Here is a 13,591-nt window from a genome sequence, read left to right on the forward strand (position 1 = left end):
TAAGAATTAAAAGGTATCAGCCAAGCAAAAGGAGAGGGAGCCAGAAGCAACACATTCAAGGAAGAACTGGGGTGAGTGAATGAGAGTGGATGATGAAAGACGTGACCTGGAAACCCTCCTTCTTTACTGCTTCCCAAGGAAAGAAAAGCTCACCAAAGACATGACAGGGACATAGGGGACTGGATGACACACTGACACTGCAATTTTCCTTGCTATTAGTCCTCCACCACACAATCAATTTATACTGTCTTCTAAACAGAGATGTTCAGAGAGAAACAAATCACTGTTAATTTTTGTGGTATTAACAGAAGAGCCAGAGAGATGAAGGGGCTTTCTGGATTCCAAATGCTTCCCTTTACAAATAAATAAAGACCCAGAGATTAACAGAGACTTTAGGGCTTTTGGCTCAGAGGCCAAACTGCAACTTTCTTCCGTCATCCCAAACCCAGGTTCGTCCGACACCAGCCCCCTCCACCGTGCCGCCTAAGTGCGACCCCATCGAGATCGAAGTCCTATCTATACCTGAGGTGCACCGGTGGGGAGGTCGGTGCCTCATCTGCTCTAGCCCCCAATGTGGGCCCCAGGGTCTGTCTCCAAAAGAGGTGGGTGATGACATCACCAAGGCAACTGGGAATTCCAAGGGTCTGGACTGCAGTGAAACTGACACTGAGAACAACAGGCCCAGACTGCGGTGGCACCTTCTGCCTCTGCCCTGATCATCAAAGCCCTCGAGGAACCACCAAGAGACAGAAAGAGCAGAAAAACATGAAGCACAGTGGGAACATCACTTTTCGTAAGAGCATCAACAGTGCCCGACAGATGCGGCCCCAATCTTTAGCTGAAGAACCCTCTGGAACCATCAAAGAGACCCTAGAGACTGCCCAGTCTGTGGGCTGCAATGCTGAGCACCACCCTCACGACATCCCAGAAGACATCCACAGTAGTGTGGTGGGATGGCCAGCAAGTTAAGAACTACCAAGAAAAGTGATTTTATAAAGGGCTATTTGACAACAACAACAGAGACTTTAAATCCTCAACTGTAGGGAAAGGAAAGGTATAAAATGTTTATTTAAAAAATTATTCCTGGGCTAGCAAACAGATTTTAGAGAGAAAAAGAAATAGAAGCAGGTGTGGAGTATCTTGGGGTGATGAAGACAATATATTATAGAAACCTCAGATAAAGTGAGTGGGAATCCAAAACAAAAAGGACTTACAGGCCTCATTCTCCAGGGTGAGATCTCAAATCTGATATGTAAAAATGGAATGTAATGAAGAATGAGTAAATACAGCCTCAAAGAGTACATGCAACCACTTCAGATGGACACATGTGCAATAATTTTTTAACCAAACAAACGGGTGGACATTTACGGTTTCCCTGTGTTCTGTAAAGACACCTGGTGGCTAACTGTGAGAACAAAGTGGCACATACAACAGCAACAGCACGACTGAGGACTGAGGAGGTGGGCTCAAGACGGCAGGAGGGAAACTGAGCCCACTTCCTCCCACAGACACACCAAAACCACAACCACGTAAAGAACAACTGCCTGAGGATGACCACAGGGCTAGCAGAGCAGATCTCCTGCAGCTAACATCACGGTGACTTAGGTGATGACGCAGCATTTCACGCATGGAATTTAAAAAGGGCTACATAATGAGGACAACCTGTTCCGCTACTAATCATCTTCACAGACACACAAATGTTCTGAGCAGGCTTTTATTTTAAGCCATTTTAACACAGTTAAGAATTGAAGAGTAATGATAAAATAATTCCTAGATTGACAAAACGCTTTATGATAGAGAAAAAATAAAATCACTAGGATCTGATAATGTTATCTCAGATTTATAAAATGATCCAATGGAACCATGTGTTAATTTTAAGAAAAAATTAGTTCATTCTATGTTTTAAATCTTTTTGTTTTTTGAAGTCCTCTAAAAAACAATAAAATATCAATCCTTACCTAAAAGTTTCAAAACAGCATAAATATATAATTTACACATACTTTTGCATACGAGGTGTTAATCATTACATATACTATATCAGGCTGTTTACCTAAAGCCATATATAGTATACATTTTATGACAATTTAAAAGTATTTTCAAGAGAAATTTTGATTACACAAGATGTTTACATTTAGAAACTAAAACCCTACGAAACCACTTGTACTACCTCAGATGTATGAGATTCAGTCAGTCTGTCAATAAATATCTGATTAATAGGTACCAAAACTGTAACTGGGGCTAAGGGTACAAAGATAAAACAATCCCTGAAAGCCTTCTAAGAGACCCCCTCACTGCCCAAAAAAAGTAAAAAAAAAGAATCATTTTAAGAGCTCAGAAGGATAAAAAACAATGTTATCAGAAAGACTAACAGAGGGGCCCACTTCAGACAAGGCAGTCAGGAGAATCCTCCCCATGAAGTGACATTTCAGCTGAGACCAACTATTTAAACAGCAGAGAAGAGCATCCTGAGTTTCATGAGAAGTTTTAACAACAAAGTTCCTGAGCAAGGAGAGTCTAGAGAAAAGATAAACCACTACAGCACAGTATAAAAAGCCAGGTATTTGGGAATCAGACTAAACTCTCCCATTTACTAGCTGTGCAATCTTAAGCAAATTACTTCATGTCTCTGGGCCAATTTTCTCATCTGAAAAATGGGACAAATAGTAACCAGTGCTGTATAAATACAAGTGATTGTGATTATGAAATAAGACACATAAAATGTTCAACACCTTGTCCGTTCCTTCAAAACTGTTTTTAAATTATTCTAAAAGCTACCTACAAAACATAGTTAAGTATTTACCAATGTCCAGCTATGACTTTAAACACCAATTAATCAAAGCTTGCAGTGGGAGAAAAAAAAAATACTAACCATACGCCCTGCCTATTGTTTTAGTTCCAGCCTTCCCTCACCCATTAAATAATTACTGTAAGATTATTACGTGGCCAGGAATTATCAGAATACAGGTGCTAGGATTATGGTGTTGAATCAGACAAAGCCCCTGACCTCTTGGAGGTTACATACTACTACTAAGAAAGAGATGCAAGTTAACACTAAGAGCTCTGAAGAAAAATAAATTGGAGAATAAAGCATCAGCTATTTTAAGATAAAATAGGCAGCTTCTCTAAAAAGATAACATCTTAGCAAAATGTGAATAAAATGCGAGAGCAAGGCCTGTGATGATCTGGAAAGCATCTCTAAGCAAAGAGAACAAGATCCAAGTCTCTGAGAGAACAAGTTGGCAGAGCTTTAATTTTCATGCTACACCTGCTGTAAAACAGCTTTAGCATGAATGCTTAACTGTCAAAAACAAATTGAAAAATTTGTTACAAGTGTGGCCAGGAAACAATTTTTTCATTGCCTTTGTACCCAATTTCCTAAACCCTAAAATATTTGACCCCAACCAATAGCACAGTAAGTGTCAGAGGTGGGCACGGTTATCAGCGATAAAAGAAATCAATAATCGACTAAGGAACTTTTATACCAAATCCAATTTGAAGACTAAGGGTGCATATCAAAAACTTCTTTGTGGGCAAACCGAAAGGAAAGGCATGGTAATATGATAGTTTAATACCTATAATTACTTTAAGACATTTTTAAGTAAATGGAGAGATACATCACATTCACAGACAGGGAAAAGTTGATACTATGAAGATGTTAATACTCCCCAGAATGATCTGTAGACTCAGCAACTCCAAAAGCCCAGTTGTGGGAGCCCATGACTGGGTTAACAAATTGTAACAGCCCAGCTGCTTGTCTCCTTTAAGAAGAACAAATGTGCTTAGTAACTGCTTTGCTAGCAGGCCCTGTGCGTCCCTCCGCACTCCTGTCTCCTTGCCGTAAAAAGCAGAGACAGTGCCTTGCTTGCACAGTTGAGGTTGTAGATAGTACTCTGCTCATTGCAAAGCAACAACCCAGGCCCTCAGCTATAAACACTGGGCGTGCCTGCTGTTCAGGTAGTCTATTATCCCCCAGACAAGGAACTGGCTGGTCTGGTGGTCTGCTTTGTAATTAACATATCTAAAGAATGTATCGTGTCCCCCTCTCGCCATGACTTCCCTAAAGATAAACTAACCCTTTATACTCATTTATACTCATTGTGGATTCTACAATCTCTATCTCATCCTGTCTTTTCCTAAGTTCCTGCATTCCATTACACAACTGTTGGTGATTTTTCCTTTGATTGTACACAATAAATGTGGGAGTATTTGAGAGGCTTGTGGAGTTGGTCCCCGATTCCTTCTAGCTCTCGACTTTCCAGAATCTCAAGTAATTCATTTCATCTTGGTGGGACTTTTCTGCTGGACAGAACCCACATCCGGTAGAATTTTTTAATTGACAAGCTGATTTTAAAACCAGTAAGGATATTCAAAGAAATGATAATAACCAGAAGAATTTTGAAAAAAAGAATAAAGTTGGATGATACAACCTGACATCAAAGCTTAGGATAAAGTAATTAAGAAAGTATAGTATTAGTGTAAAAGACATCCTGATCAGTGAAACAGAAAAGAGTGCAGATTTTTCTTCCAGTTTTTTGATAAAGGTAAAAGGCAGCAAAGGGGAAATCATAATCTTTTCAATTAAGAGTGCTGGAACAACCGGATATCTGTATTAAATAAATGAATTGTTACCTGACATCATACTCAAAATGGATCACAGGTTTCAATTAAAAAGCTATCAGGGGGAGGGTATAGCTCAATTAGTAGAGTGCTTGCTTAGCATGCATGAGGTCCTAGGTTCAATCCCCAGTACCTCCATTAAAAAATAAATAAACCTAATCACCTCCCCCGCAAAAACAAAACAAAAACAATAAATCAAAAAACTATAAAATTTCTCAAGGAAAACATGAGAAAAGATTTGCTACCTTAGAAAAAGGGAAGATTTCATATAAAGATTCAAAAAGAACCATGAAAGAAAAAAGCTGAAAAACTGGACTTCAGAAAATATCAAAATTTCTGGTCTTTCAAGAACACTATTAAGAAAATTAAAGAGGCCTGCACCCCGGGACCCTCAATTACCGAGAGCCTATTCTCTAATATCTCCTATGTTGGAGCTCGTCCTTGTAATAAATTTCAAATACTTTATGGGAAAAAAATAATAAAAAGTAAGCCACAGACTGGGAGAAACAGTCTTAAAACAGACCAGTACCTAGATTTGCTAATAATGTAAAACAAACCACTCAATTACAAAACAGGCGAAAAATGTCACAAGACACTTCACAAGACATAAAAATAGCCAAAAGCACATGAAAAGATGTTCATCATTGGAATTAGGAAAATAAAATTTAAACAATGTGACACCACTACACTCACTAGAATATCTAAAAGACTACCAATAACAAGTGTTGGTGAGGACATGATCAACTAGAATTCTCTCATTCATTGCTGGTAGGAATGTAAACCGGTATAAACATTTTGGAATACAATTTGGCAGTTTCTCATAAAGTTGAACATACAGCCATTTACTCCTAAATACTACCCAAGCCACATGAAACCATCACGTTCACAAGAAGCCTTGTACACAAGGTTCATAAATGTTTATTTACAATAGCCAGTAGTCAGAAGCAACATGAACATCCACCCACAAAGTTGTAACTCAGCCATAAAACGGAACGAAATACTGATAGAGTGGTATCAATGAAATCTCAAAAACACTGTTAACTAAATTAGACACAAAAGAGTACACACTATATAATTTCATTTATATGAAATACTAGAAAAGACAAAAGTAATTTTAGCAACAGAAAGATCAATCACTGTCCACATGGGAACTAATTGCAAAAAGGCACAAAGGAACTTCTGCTGTATGATGAGAATGCTCTACATCTTGATTATGGTGGTAGGTTACATGACTACACACAAACACTTTTTAAAATTCATTGAGCTCTACATTTAAAATTGGGGTCATTGGGGGAGGGTATAGCTCAGTGGTAGAGCATGTGCTTAGCATGCATAAGGTCCTGGATTCAATCCCCAATACCTCCATTAAATAAATAAACCTAATTACCTACCCCCTAAAAATTTTTTTTTAAAAAATTCTAACATTGGAGGGTATAGCTCAGTGGTAGAGCATGTGCTTAGCATGCACAAGGTTGTGTGTTCAATTTCCAGTACCTCCATTAAAATAAGTAAATAAAAGACTAACTATCTTCCCCACCCAAAAATAAAAAAATAAAAATAGTGGGTACACTTTAACATGTAAATTACACCTCAAAGTTGATTAAAATGTCATTCATTCGTTATTTAGATATAACATTTTGCTTTACATACAGATGTTCAGTAAGTTGAATGAAAATCATAAGAAACATTCCTGAGATTCAAATACGAATCCATCCAGTAAAGTGTGAATACAGTATGACTGTAGCACCTAGAAAGACACAAATATACCCTATTTGTAGTCACTGAGTATTTACTTACCTACTTCCCATATGCCAAGACAATGTATGAACTAGAAGGAAAGGCAGAAATCTGAACACAGACAAGCCTATCATCACTGCACAGAAGAACAAGATGTTTCAACTTACGTTGTTAGCAAGAATGCTCCATCCCCACATCTTTCCAGAGCCTTCCGTGCAGGAGGTTTTGCTGCAAATTCTACAAAACCTTTCCCCGTAGCTCTACCACGATCATCCACAACCACAACAGCTTTCTCTACTGGACCAAACTGGGAAAATGCTTGCTCTAGAAGCTCATTGGAAACAACTGGAGAAAGGTTCTTGACAGTCAGGGCTGCTCCATGTGTAGCAAAACGAATTCGCAGAGGTCTGCTCTTCAAAATGGTGCCATCCAGCTCTGCTTTTGCAATCTCAGCCAGTGTTCTGGATTCCTTTTTAGAAGGAAAAAAATCACTTTTTAAAAATGACAGTACCACAAAAGCCTTTAAATAATAATCTGTTTCTAAGAAGAGGTGGGTAGCTCTAGGAAATGGCTGATAGTCACCTTGTTTTTGTCTATCAATTATGGTATCATAGGCATTTTATTAATTATTCAAAGATAAGTAATTTAAACATTTTAAGCAGACAGTTCCAATCCCAATGCCCTGTTAATAGTCATCACTTAAAGATTATCTGCGCATAAACAAATTATAGCTATTAAATATGCAAAACAACATCTTTTGTAAATCTACTTGTATTAAAAGAAATACATTGGGGGAGGGTACAACTCAAGTGTTAGAGAGCATGCTTGGCATACACAAGGTCCTGGGCTCAATCCCCAGTACATCCTCCAAAAATAAGTAAACCTAATTATCTATCCCCACTAAAAATAGTTAAAAAAAATAAAAGTGGAAAGTGTTTCTAGAGAAAACCTCCTGTTCAGATTCAGATATAGTCACAATGTCATAGATCTTGTTTTTTTCAGGGGAAACAAGAAATCTCCATTTTTATATTACCTCAAGTAATTTTTTACTATTGGCAGAGAATTAAATTTTTAATACTCTTTGGGCCAAATAAAATGTTTATGCTGTCAGGTATTTTCAATGCCATAATCCTTTATCAAAGTTTATACTTTTAATGGTTTTAAATGGTTCTATATGAGGGTTTCCCAACCTCAACACTAGTGATATTATGGGCAAGATAATTCTTGTGGGGGAGCTGTTCTGTGCATTACAGGATGTTATGTCAAAACACACACACACACAACGAAGGATATTTATGGCAGGAGAACCTCCAGTTTTTACAACCAAAAATGTCTCCAGACATTGCCGAATGTCCCCTGGGAAGCAAAACTACTTCAATTGACAACCAGTGCTCCATATGTGTACTGAAGTAACTGTAAAGTCAATTAAAATAATGTATTTGAAATGAACCCAAGATTTCTTTACTTCATACCCCAGAATAAGGACAATAAGATAACTTTTATCAAATGGTTACTACATAATATCTCTGTCTCTCCCCGCGCCTGGCTCCGCGTGTGTATACATTACCTTTCATTATCCTCACCAATAATTATTAAGTGGGTTTTGTTACTATCTTCACTTCGTATATAAGGAAACAGGCCTAGAGAGGTTGAAGTAACTTGCCCAAGATCACCGACAAATGCTGACTTAAATCTACAGAATTCACAATTTCCACCAATACACCATATATCTCACCTTGCAGCTGGTATGCCTGCATCACTCTGCATAAAACGTACAACTACAGGTTCTTAACTGAAAAGAATGCAAAAACAAACAAGAAACTAAAGTGACTACCCCAAGATGAGAGACTGCTTGAACTAGGGTCTAACAATTTCCACTGGACCTTTTCCAAAGGCTCTTTTCAAAGCACATGATCTTTTCTCTTCTAGTACACTAATGGTCAAAATTCCCCTACTGCAAAAGTACTAAGTTAATAAATATAAGGAAATCCAGTGATTCAAAATGAAAATATCTTCCAAGACAATCAATAAAGCTGATTAAGTAGCATACAGTACATTCTTACTGTGAAATAGTGGGGAGGGTATATCTCAGTGGTAGAGTGGTGTGTGTGTGTGTGTGTGTGTGCACACCAAACAAAAAATAAAGTTGAAAACATACTGTGAAATACAATGCAGTCATTAAAAAGAAAATAATGACATGAAAAGAAGTCAAAGATATTCTAAATGAAAAACTGAAATACTGAAAGCACAATACAATGTGTATAGTATGATATAAATTTTATGGAAAAATTACACAATGTTTAACAGTGATCACGTTTAGTAAATACAGTAAGGGAGGAAAAATCTTTCACTAACGTTAAAATTGTAATTAAGAGAACATCCCTTAAAAAAAGGAGAGAGAGAACATCCCTGAAATAAAAGATGACTTCAAATTAAATGCTAGGCAGGACAAATTAAGTACATTCTCTGTCTTCCCTAATATTTGAACATTCTGTAAGAAGCATATCTCACTTCATAATTAAAAATAAAAAGCATGAGGAGAGGGGGTTTAATCCCCAGTGACTAAACAGAAGTAAATTCAGTTGACTTTTAATTCTTTAATTAGAACAACAGTTCTCAAACTTTAGCAAGCATCAGAATAACATGCAGGGCTGGTTAAATCCCAAAATTGCTGGGCCCCAACCTCAAATTTTCAGATACAGATCAGGGCGGGGCCCTAGATTTTCCATTTCTAACAAACTCCAAGTTAACTGATGAGGTGAGACAATTCTTGAGATGGTACAGGGTCAGCACTGCTAACATGAATGGTAAAGGAAATAATTTAAGTGGCCTTCTGCTTGGAAGAGATCTGAAGCTACTGGACAGGGACCACACTTTCGTGAAATCACTGCTCCAGAAATCTCACTTACTAAAGCTAAAAGTAGGGGAAAATAAAAGTAAAAGTCAAGCTCAGGTCAAATCAACAACAGTTACCACTACATTAAACTTGCTTTAAAATGCACTACAACTTTTTAGTTAATTTACTCAATTTAAATTGTCAGTAATCATTCAAAAACTAAAAAGCATCGGGGTCTAAAATTACACAAAAAGTGTCCACATTACACACACACTCTATTCCATCCTTCATGTACCAGAGACTCACAACATGGGTTAGAACCTCAAGAGTAGCTGCCACTTAAATTCTTTTCCGCAACATTACAGGCAGCAGCACTGACCCTACACCATTTCAAAAATGTGGTCTCACCTCATCAATTAACTGGAAAACTACAAATAACTGGAAATAAATTTCTAAGAAAATTTACTTGCATTTTAAACTTTAATTACTGAACAAGTAAAAAGTATTCCTAAAAATATAAATCAGATAAAATTACATCACTATTTTAGAGACACTACACCATCACCACACACTGCAGCCTCCATACCATTATCTATATTCAGATCAGGTATGTGCTTTGTGATTTTCCAAGTAGAAAAAAATAAATGATACCTCAGAAACATTTAAAGCTTTTAGATTAACCTGTTAATCACAGAGCTCAGACTAAACAGTAAAGTTATCCACGAAGTCAAATTTGGAAAACTAAATTCTTATTTCTGACTGGCAAATCTTCAACATTCCTACACAAAACTTTAGAGTGATGGGTTTGGAGGAGCATATCCCAAAGGAGAAGACATAAGTAGCCCTTCTCACCTCTCCATTTTATAATCCCATAAAAAAAATTTTTTAATAGTGAGGAGCTGTGCTGTCCAATATCTAAATTAAGAATAAATAAAATTTAAAATTCAACTCCTCGACAACAATAGCCACATTTCAAGTGGTGAACGCTCCCATATGGCTAGCAGCTATTATACTGGACAGCGCAGATACACAGTATTTCCATCACTGCAGAAAGTTCTATTGGACAGTCCAAGTACACTAAAGGAAGGATTTTTAGCAACTTTAAAGACAGGAAGAAAAAAGATTTTTCCATGTCAAAAATACATTTATTGGCTTATTTTTAAGTGAAAGGTTAGAGAAACAAAGAAATGCAGCCCTACCATTCTTCCTCTGCTTCAGAACAGACCAAGATGGTGCCAGAGGCTCAAGACTATGAAAATGTTAAATATCACCTCTTCAGTATTTAACCAAAAGTTTCCTGTAATACTTAATTGTAGAAACCTAACTTCCTTTATTTTAAGATAAGGTTAGGATTTATATTAAAGACAATTTTAATCAAGTGACAGGCTTCTTTTCTGATGTGCAAAAGATAATTAAATGCGCTTATAATTTCGTGTTCAAATGCCGATTATTAAACTCGAATTTTAAGGAAATCTCTAACCCTTCTCTTGAAACCATTTAGATCTCCAAATGCTCTCCCTAAAAGCAGTGTCATTTAATTACAATCAGTTTTCACTACATATAAAATTTTGCCTTGTCCACTCAATCATGTGCTTTTGAAAGTTAAAGTTCCAAAAAGAGAGCCTCCGCAAACTACAGTGAACATAAAACTTCAGGGTCAAACTAGAAAGGCAACACACACACAAACCTCTTATTTATATACAAAGGTCTCCAAGAAAGACGATTTTGTTCAGGAAAAAAAAAGTCCAGCACGTAAATACGAATTACAACAACGCTGTGTAACTGACACTGAAGGGATTCACCAAGCACACAGGAAAACCCAATAAAGCATGTATCTGGTCCTGTCAGTGTGAAGCCTCACTGTTCAATGTTTTTTTTTAACGTGAGAGAGGCACGACTTCTGCGTGGTATTGGAAAACGTATTAAGATTTAGATGAAAAGGGGCAAAGCCCGTGCTCTCCTAGTATTCAAAGCTACAGACAAAAACAGAAGACAGCCCCTCGTGGAAAGCCCCTCACGAGCGGCACGACGCCCCCGCGCCCAGGCGGTGGGGAGAGAGGGGCGCCGGGGGCAGTGGACCCGCGACCCCCGCCCGCCCGCGCCGCTCACCAGCCGGATGAAGCCGAAGCCGCGGTCGCGGTTGATGAACACCTCGCTGGGCTCGCCGTAGCGCTCGAACAGCCGCTTGAAGTCGTCCTCGGTGATGTCGGTGGGCAGGTTGCCCACGAAGAGGCGGCAACGCTGCGTGTACGTCTTCTCGCCCGGCTTGAGGAAGCTCTTGATGTCGATAGTGAAGCCCCCCTCCTCAGCCGGCCGGTCCTCGGCGGGCGCGGGCGCGGGCGGCTCCCCGGGCAGCGCGAGCGCCATGGCCGCCGGCTCGCCCTCGCCGGCCGCCGACTCCAGAGCACGGAGGCGCGCCGGGTTCTTCTCGATGCGCACTTGCTTCAGGTTTCCTCTCAGCATCATCGCGGCGCGCGCCCTCCGGACTCAGCCCTAGAGCTCGATGTGCGTCTCTGAGTCCGCCCGCGGAAACGGGGTCGCGAAGGACACGGACGGGGACGCCGCCAAACCCCAGCCGCACTCACGCCCCGGCCGCACGCCCAAGATGGCGCCGCCACCGCCGCGGTCGCGAAGAGACGCCGCGCACGCCCCGCCCCCGCTGAGGCCGCGCCGGAGTCGGCGCGCCTGCGCACTCCTGCGCCAACGGCGCCCTGGGGCGCGCGCATGCGCGGCGTTGGCGCGTCCGCGTTCCCAGCCTCCTCTGGGCGCGGAGTCTGGCGGGTTCCTGCAGGTTGTGATTGCCGGGGATGGGCACGTTGCCCAGTGCGTGAAGATGCAGTGATGGGGAGCAGCCGGAATCTCTTGAACGTCCAGTTCAATCCTCAACACACAGCACTGAATAACGAAGTGTTTCCCAGTAATTGAAACAAGTGAAGACACATTTCTGACCATTGCAAGAGCAAGGTTTTTATTATATTTCCTAATGAAAAATGCAATTCTATAAAGTAATTGTGATGTTGATTATTCACCTTAGAGAGGGACTCCATGGAATTGTCAATGAAAGTAGTACAACCAGGCTGTGAACTCCTGAGTGTTAAATGAATTCGTTGTCACTTGACAACACGATTCAGCAGTTTCTCGTAAATGCTCACTTAAGAGCTACAATCCCATTGTTATTTAACCAAGTGACATGAAAACGTGTTTACACGGAACCCTGGATGCAAATATTTATAGGGGCTTTATTTGTAATCAGTGAAAACTAAAACAACCCAGTGTCCGACTGGTGAATGGATTAATAGTGATACATTCATATAATAGAATATATTCAACAATAAAAAGAAATAAACTAGTGATAGAAGCAACAATGTGACTCAAAGGCTGCACACTGAATACATGACATTCTGGAAACTAGTCACAACACAGATCAGTGGTTGCCAGGAGCTGGGAAGTAGGGAGGGGCCGACTAAGTTAAGATACAGGGAAATTTTTGGAAAGATAGAAGTCTATCTTGATTGTGGTGGTGACTACAACAATTGTATGTATATGTCAAAATAGGCAGACCCATGCACTAAAAGGGTCAACGTTACTGTATTTAGATTACACTTTCAAAAAAAATATAACTATCCAAAAGAATAAAAATGAAACACCATCAGAACTAATCCCTATTTACCTCAAATTCTAATCACCCAAACTCTAATCCCTGCACATCTCTGTCAGTTCCCCAATCTGACCCGATTCCCCTCACCCCTCTCAGTTGTGCCAAAGCCTTCTACAGAGTGTTTGGAAACTCACTCTGTCATCAGCAAAATCCCTTATTTTTATTTTTTTCTCTGAATACCCCTTCACTTTCCTGCTTTAACTGGAACATGGTTTTCCTCTGGAGACTGCTTCCCCTGCAGTCGTTTCAAGGAGGGGATATGTTTATTTCCTCCATACCATGTGTCACCAGACTTGAAGATGACATTCTCTGTGATCTCTGGCAACTTGGAGACCATTTCCCCTCCACTTGGACAGAAAATGCCAACTTCAAAAATCTCATGCCAACATAGACTTTCTCTTCCCCTCGCCCCTCTTTTACCCCTTGCTATCCCCCTATAGTAACTATCTTACCACTCTAAAATTTTGATCACAAATATCGGTAGGACTTCAGCCCCTAGTTATTTCTCTTGCCTAATTTCCTATATAATTTCAGACTATTTTCTCTATCCTCAGACCAACACTCCTCCCCCCCTCACTCATAGCTGATATTGTCAACTTTTATTAATTTCACTGAAGACAAAGACATAATCAGAATAAAATCGCCTCCTTCTATCAGCACCATATCTACCAACTTCATTCCGTATGTGGCCACACGCACTGCTTTCTTTCCTGTTACCATAAATGAATTGTCAAAAGATCCCC

The 13,591-nt window shown here is 39.6% G+C and overlaps 1 protein-coding gene across 2 annotated transcripts in view; it reads right to left on the minus strand.

Moving 5' to 3' along the window:
- The window catches only part of PSPC1 (paraspeckle component 1), a 53,053-nt gene extending 41,225 nt beyond the window's left edge, over nucleotides 1–11,828 (minus strand). For both annotated transcript variants that reach the window (XM_074377855.1, XM_074377854.1), the window contains exons 1-2: nucleotides 11,300–11,828; nucleotides 6,522–6,823 (exon numbers count right to left, since the gene is read on the minus strand). In XM_074377855.1, the coding sequence (XP_074233956.1) occupies nucleotides 6,522–6,823; nucleotides 11,300–11,656 (659 nt within the window). In that variant the 5' untranslated portion in view covers nucleotides 11,657–11,828. The remainder of the gene's footprint in view (nucleotides 1–6,521; nucleotides 6,824–11,299) is intronic.
- Nucleotides 11,829–13,591: the final 1,763 nt, after the last annotated feature.

The sequence above is a fragment of the Camelus bactrianus genome, chromosome 14 (assembly GCF_048773025.1).
Source record: "Camelus bactrianus isolate YW-2024 breed Bactrian camel chromosome 14, ASM4877302v1, whole genome shotgun sequence".
Classification (NCBI taxonomy): Eukaryota; Metazoa; Chordata; class Mammalia; order Artiodactyla; family Camelidae; genus Camelus; species Camelus bactrianus.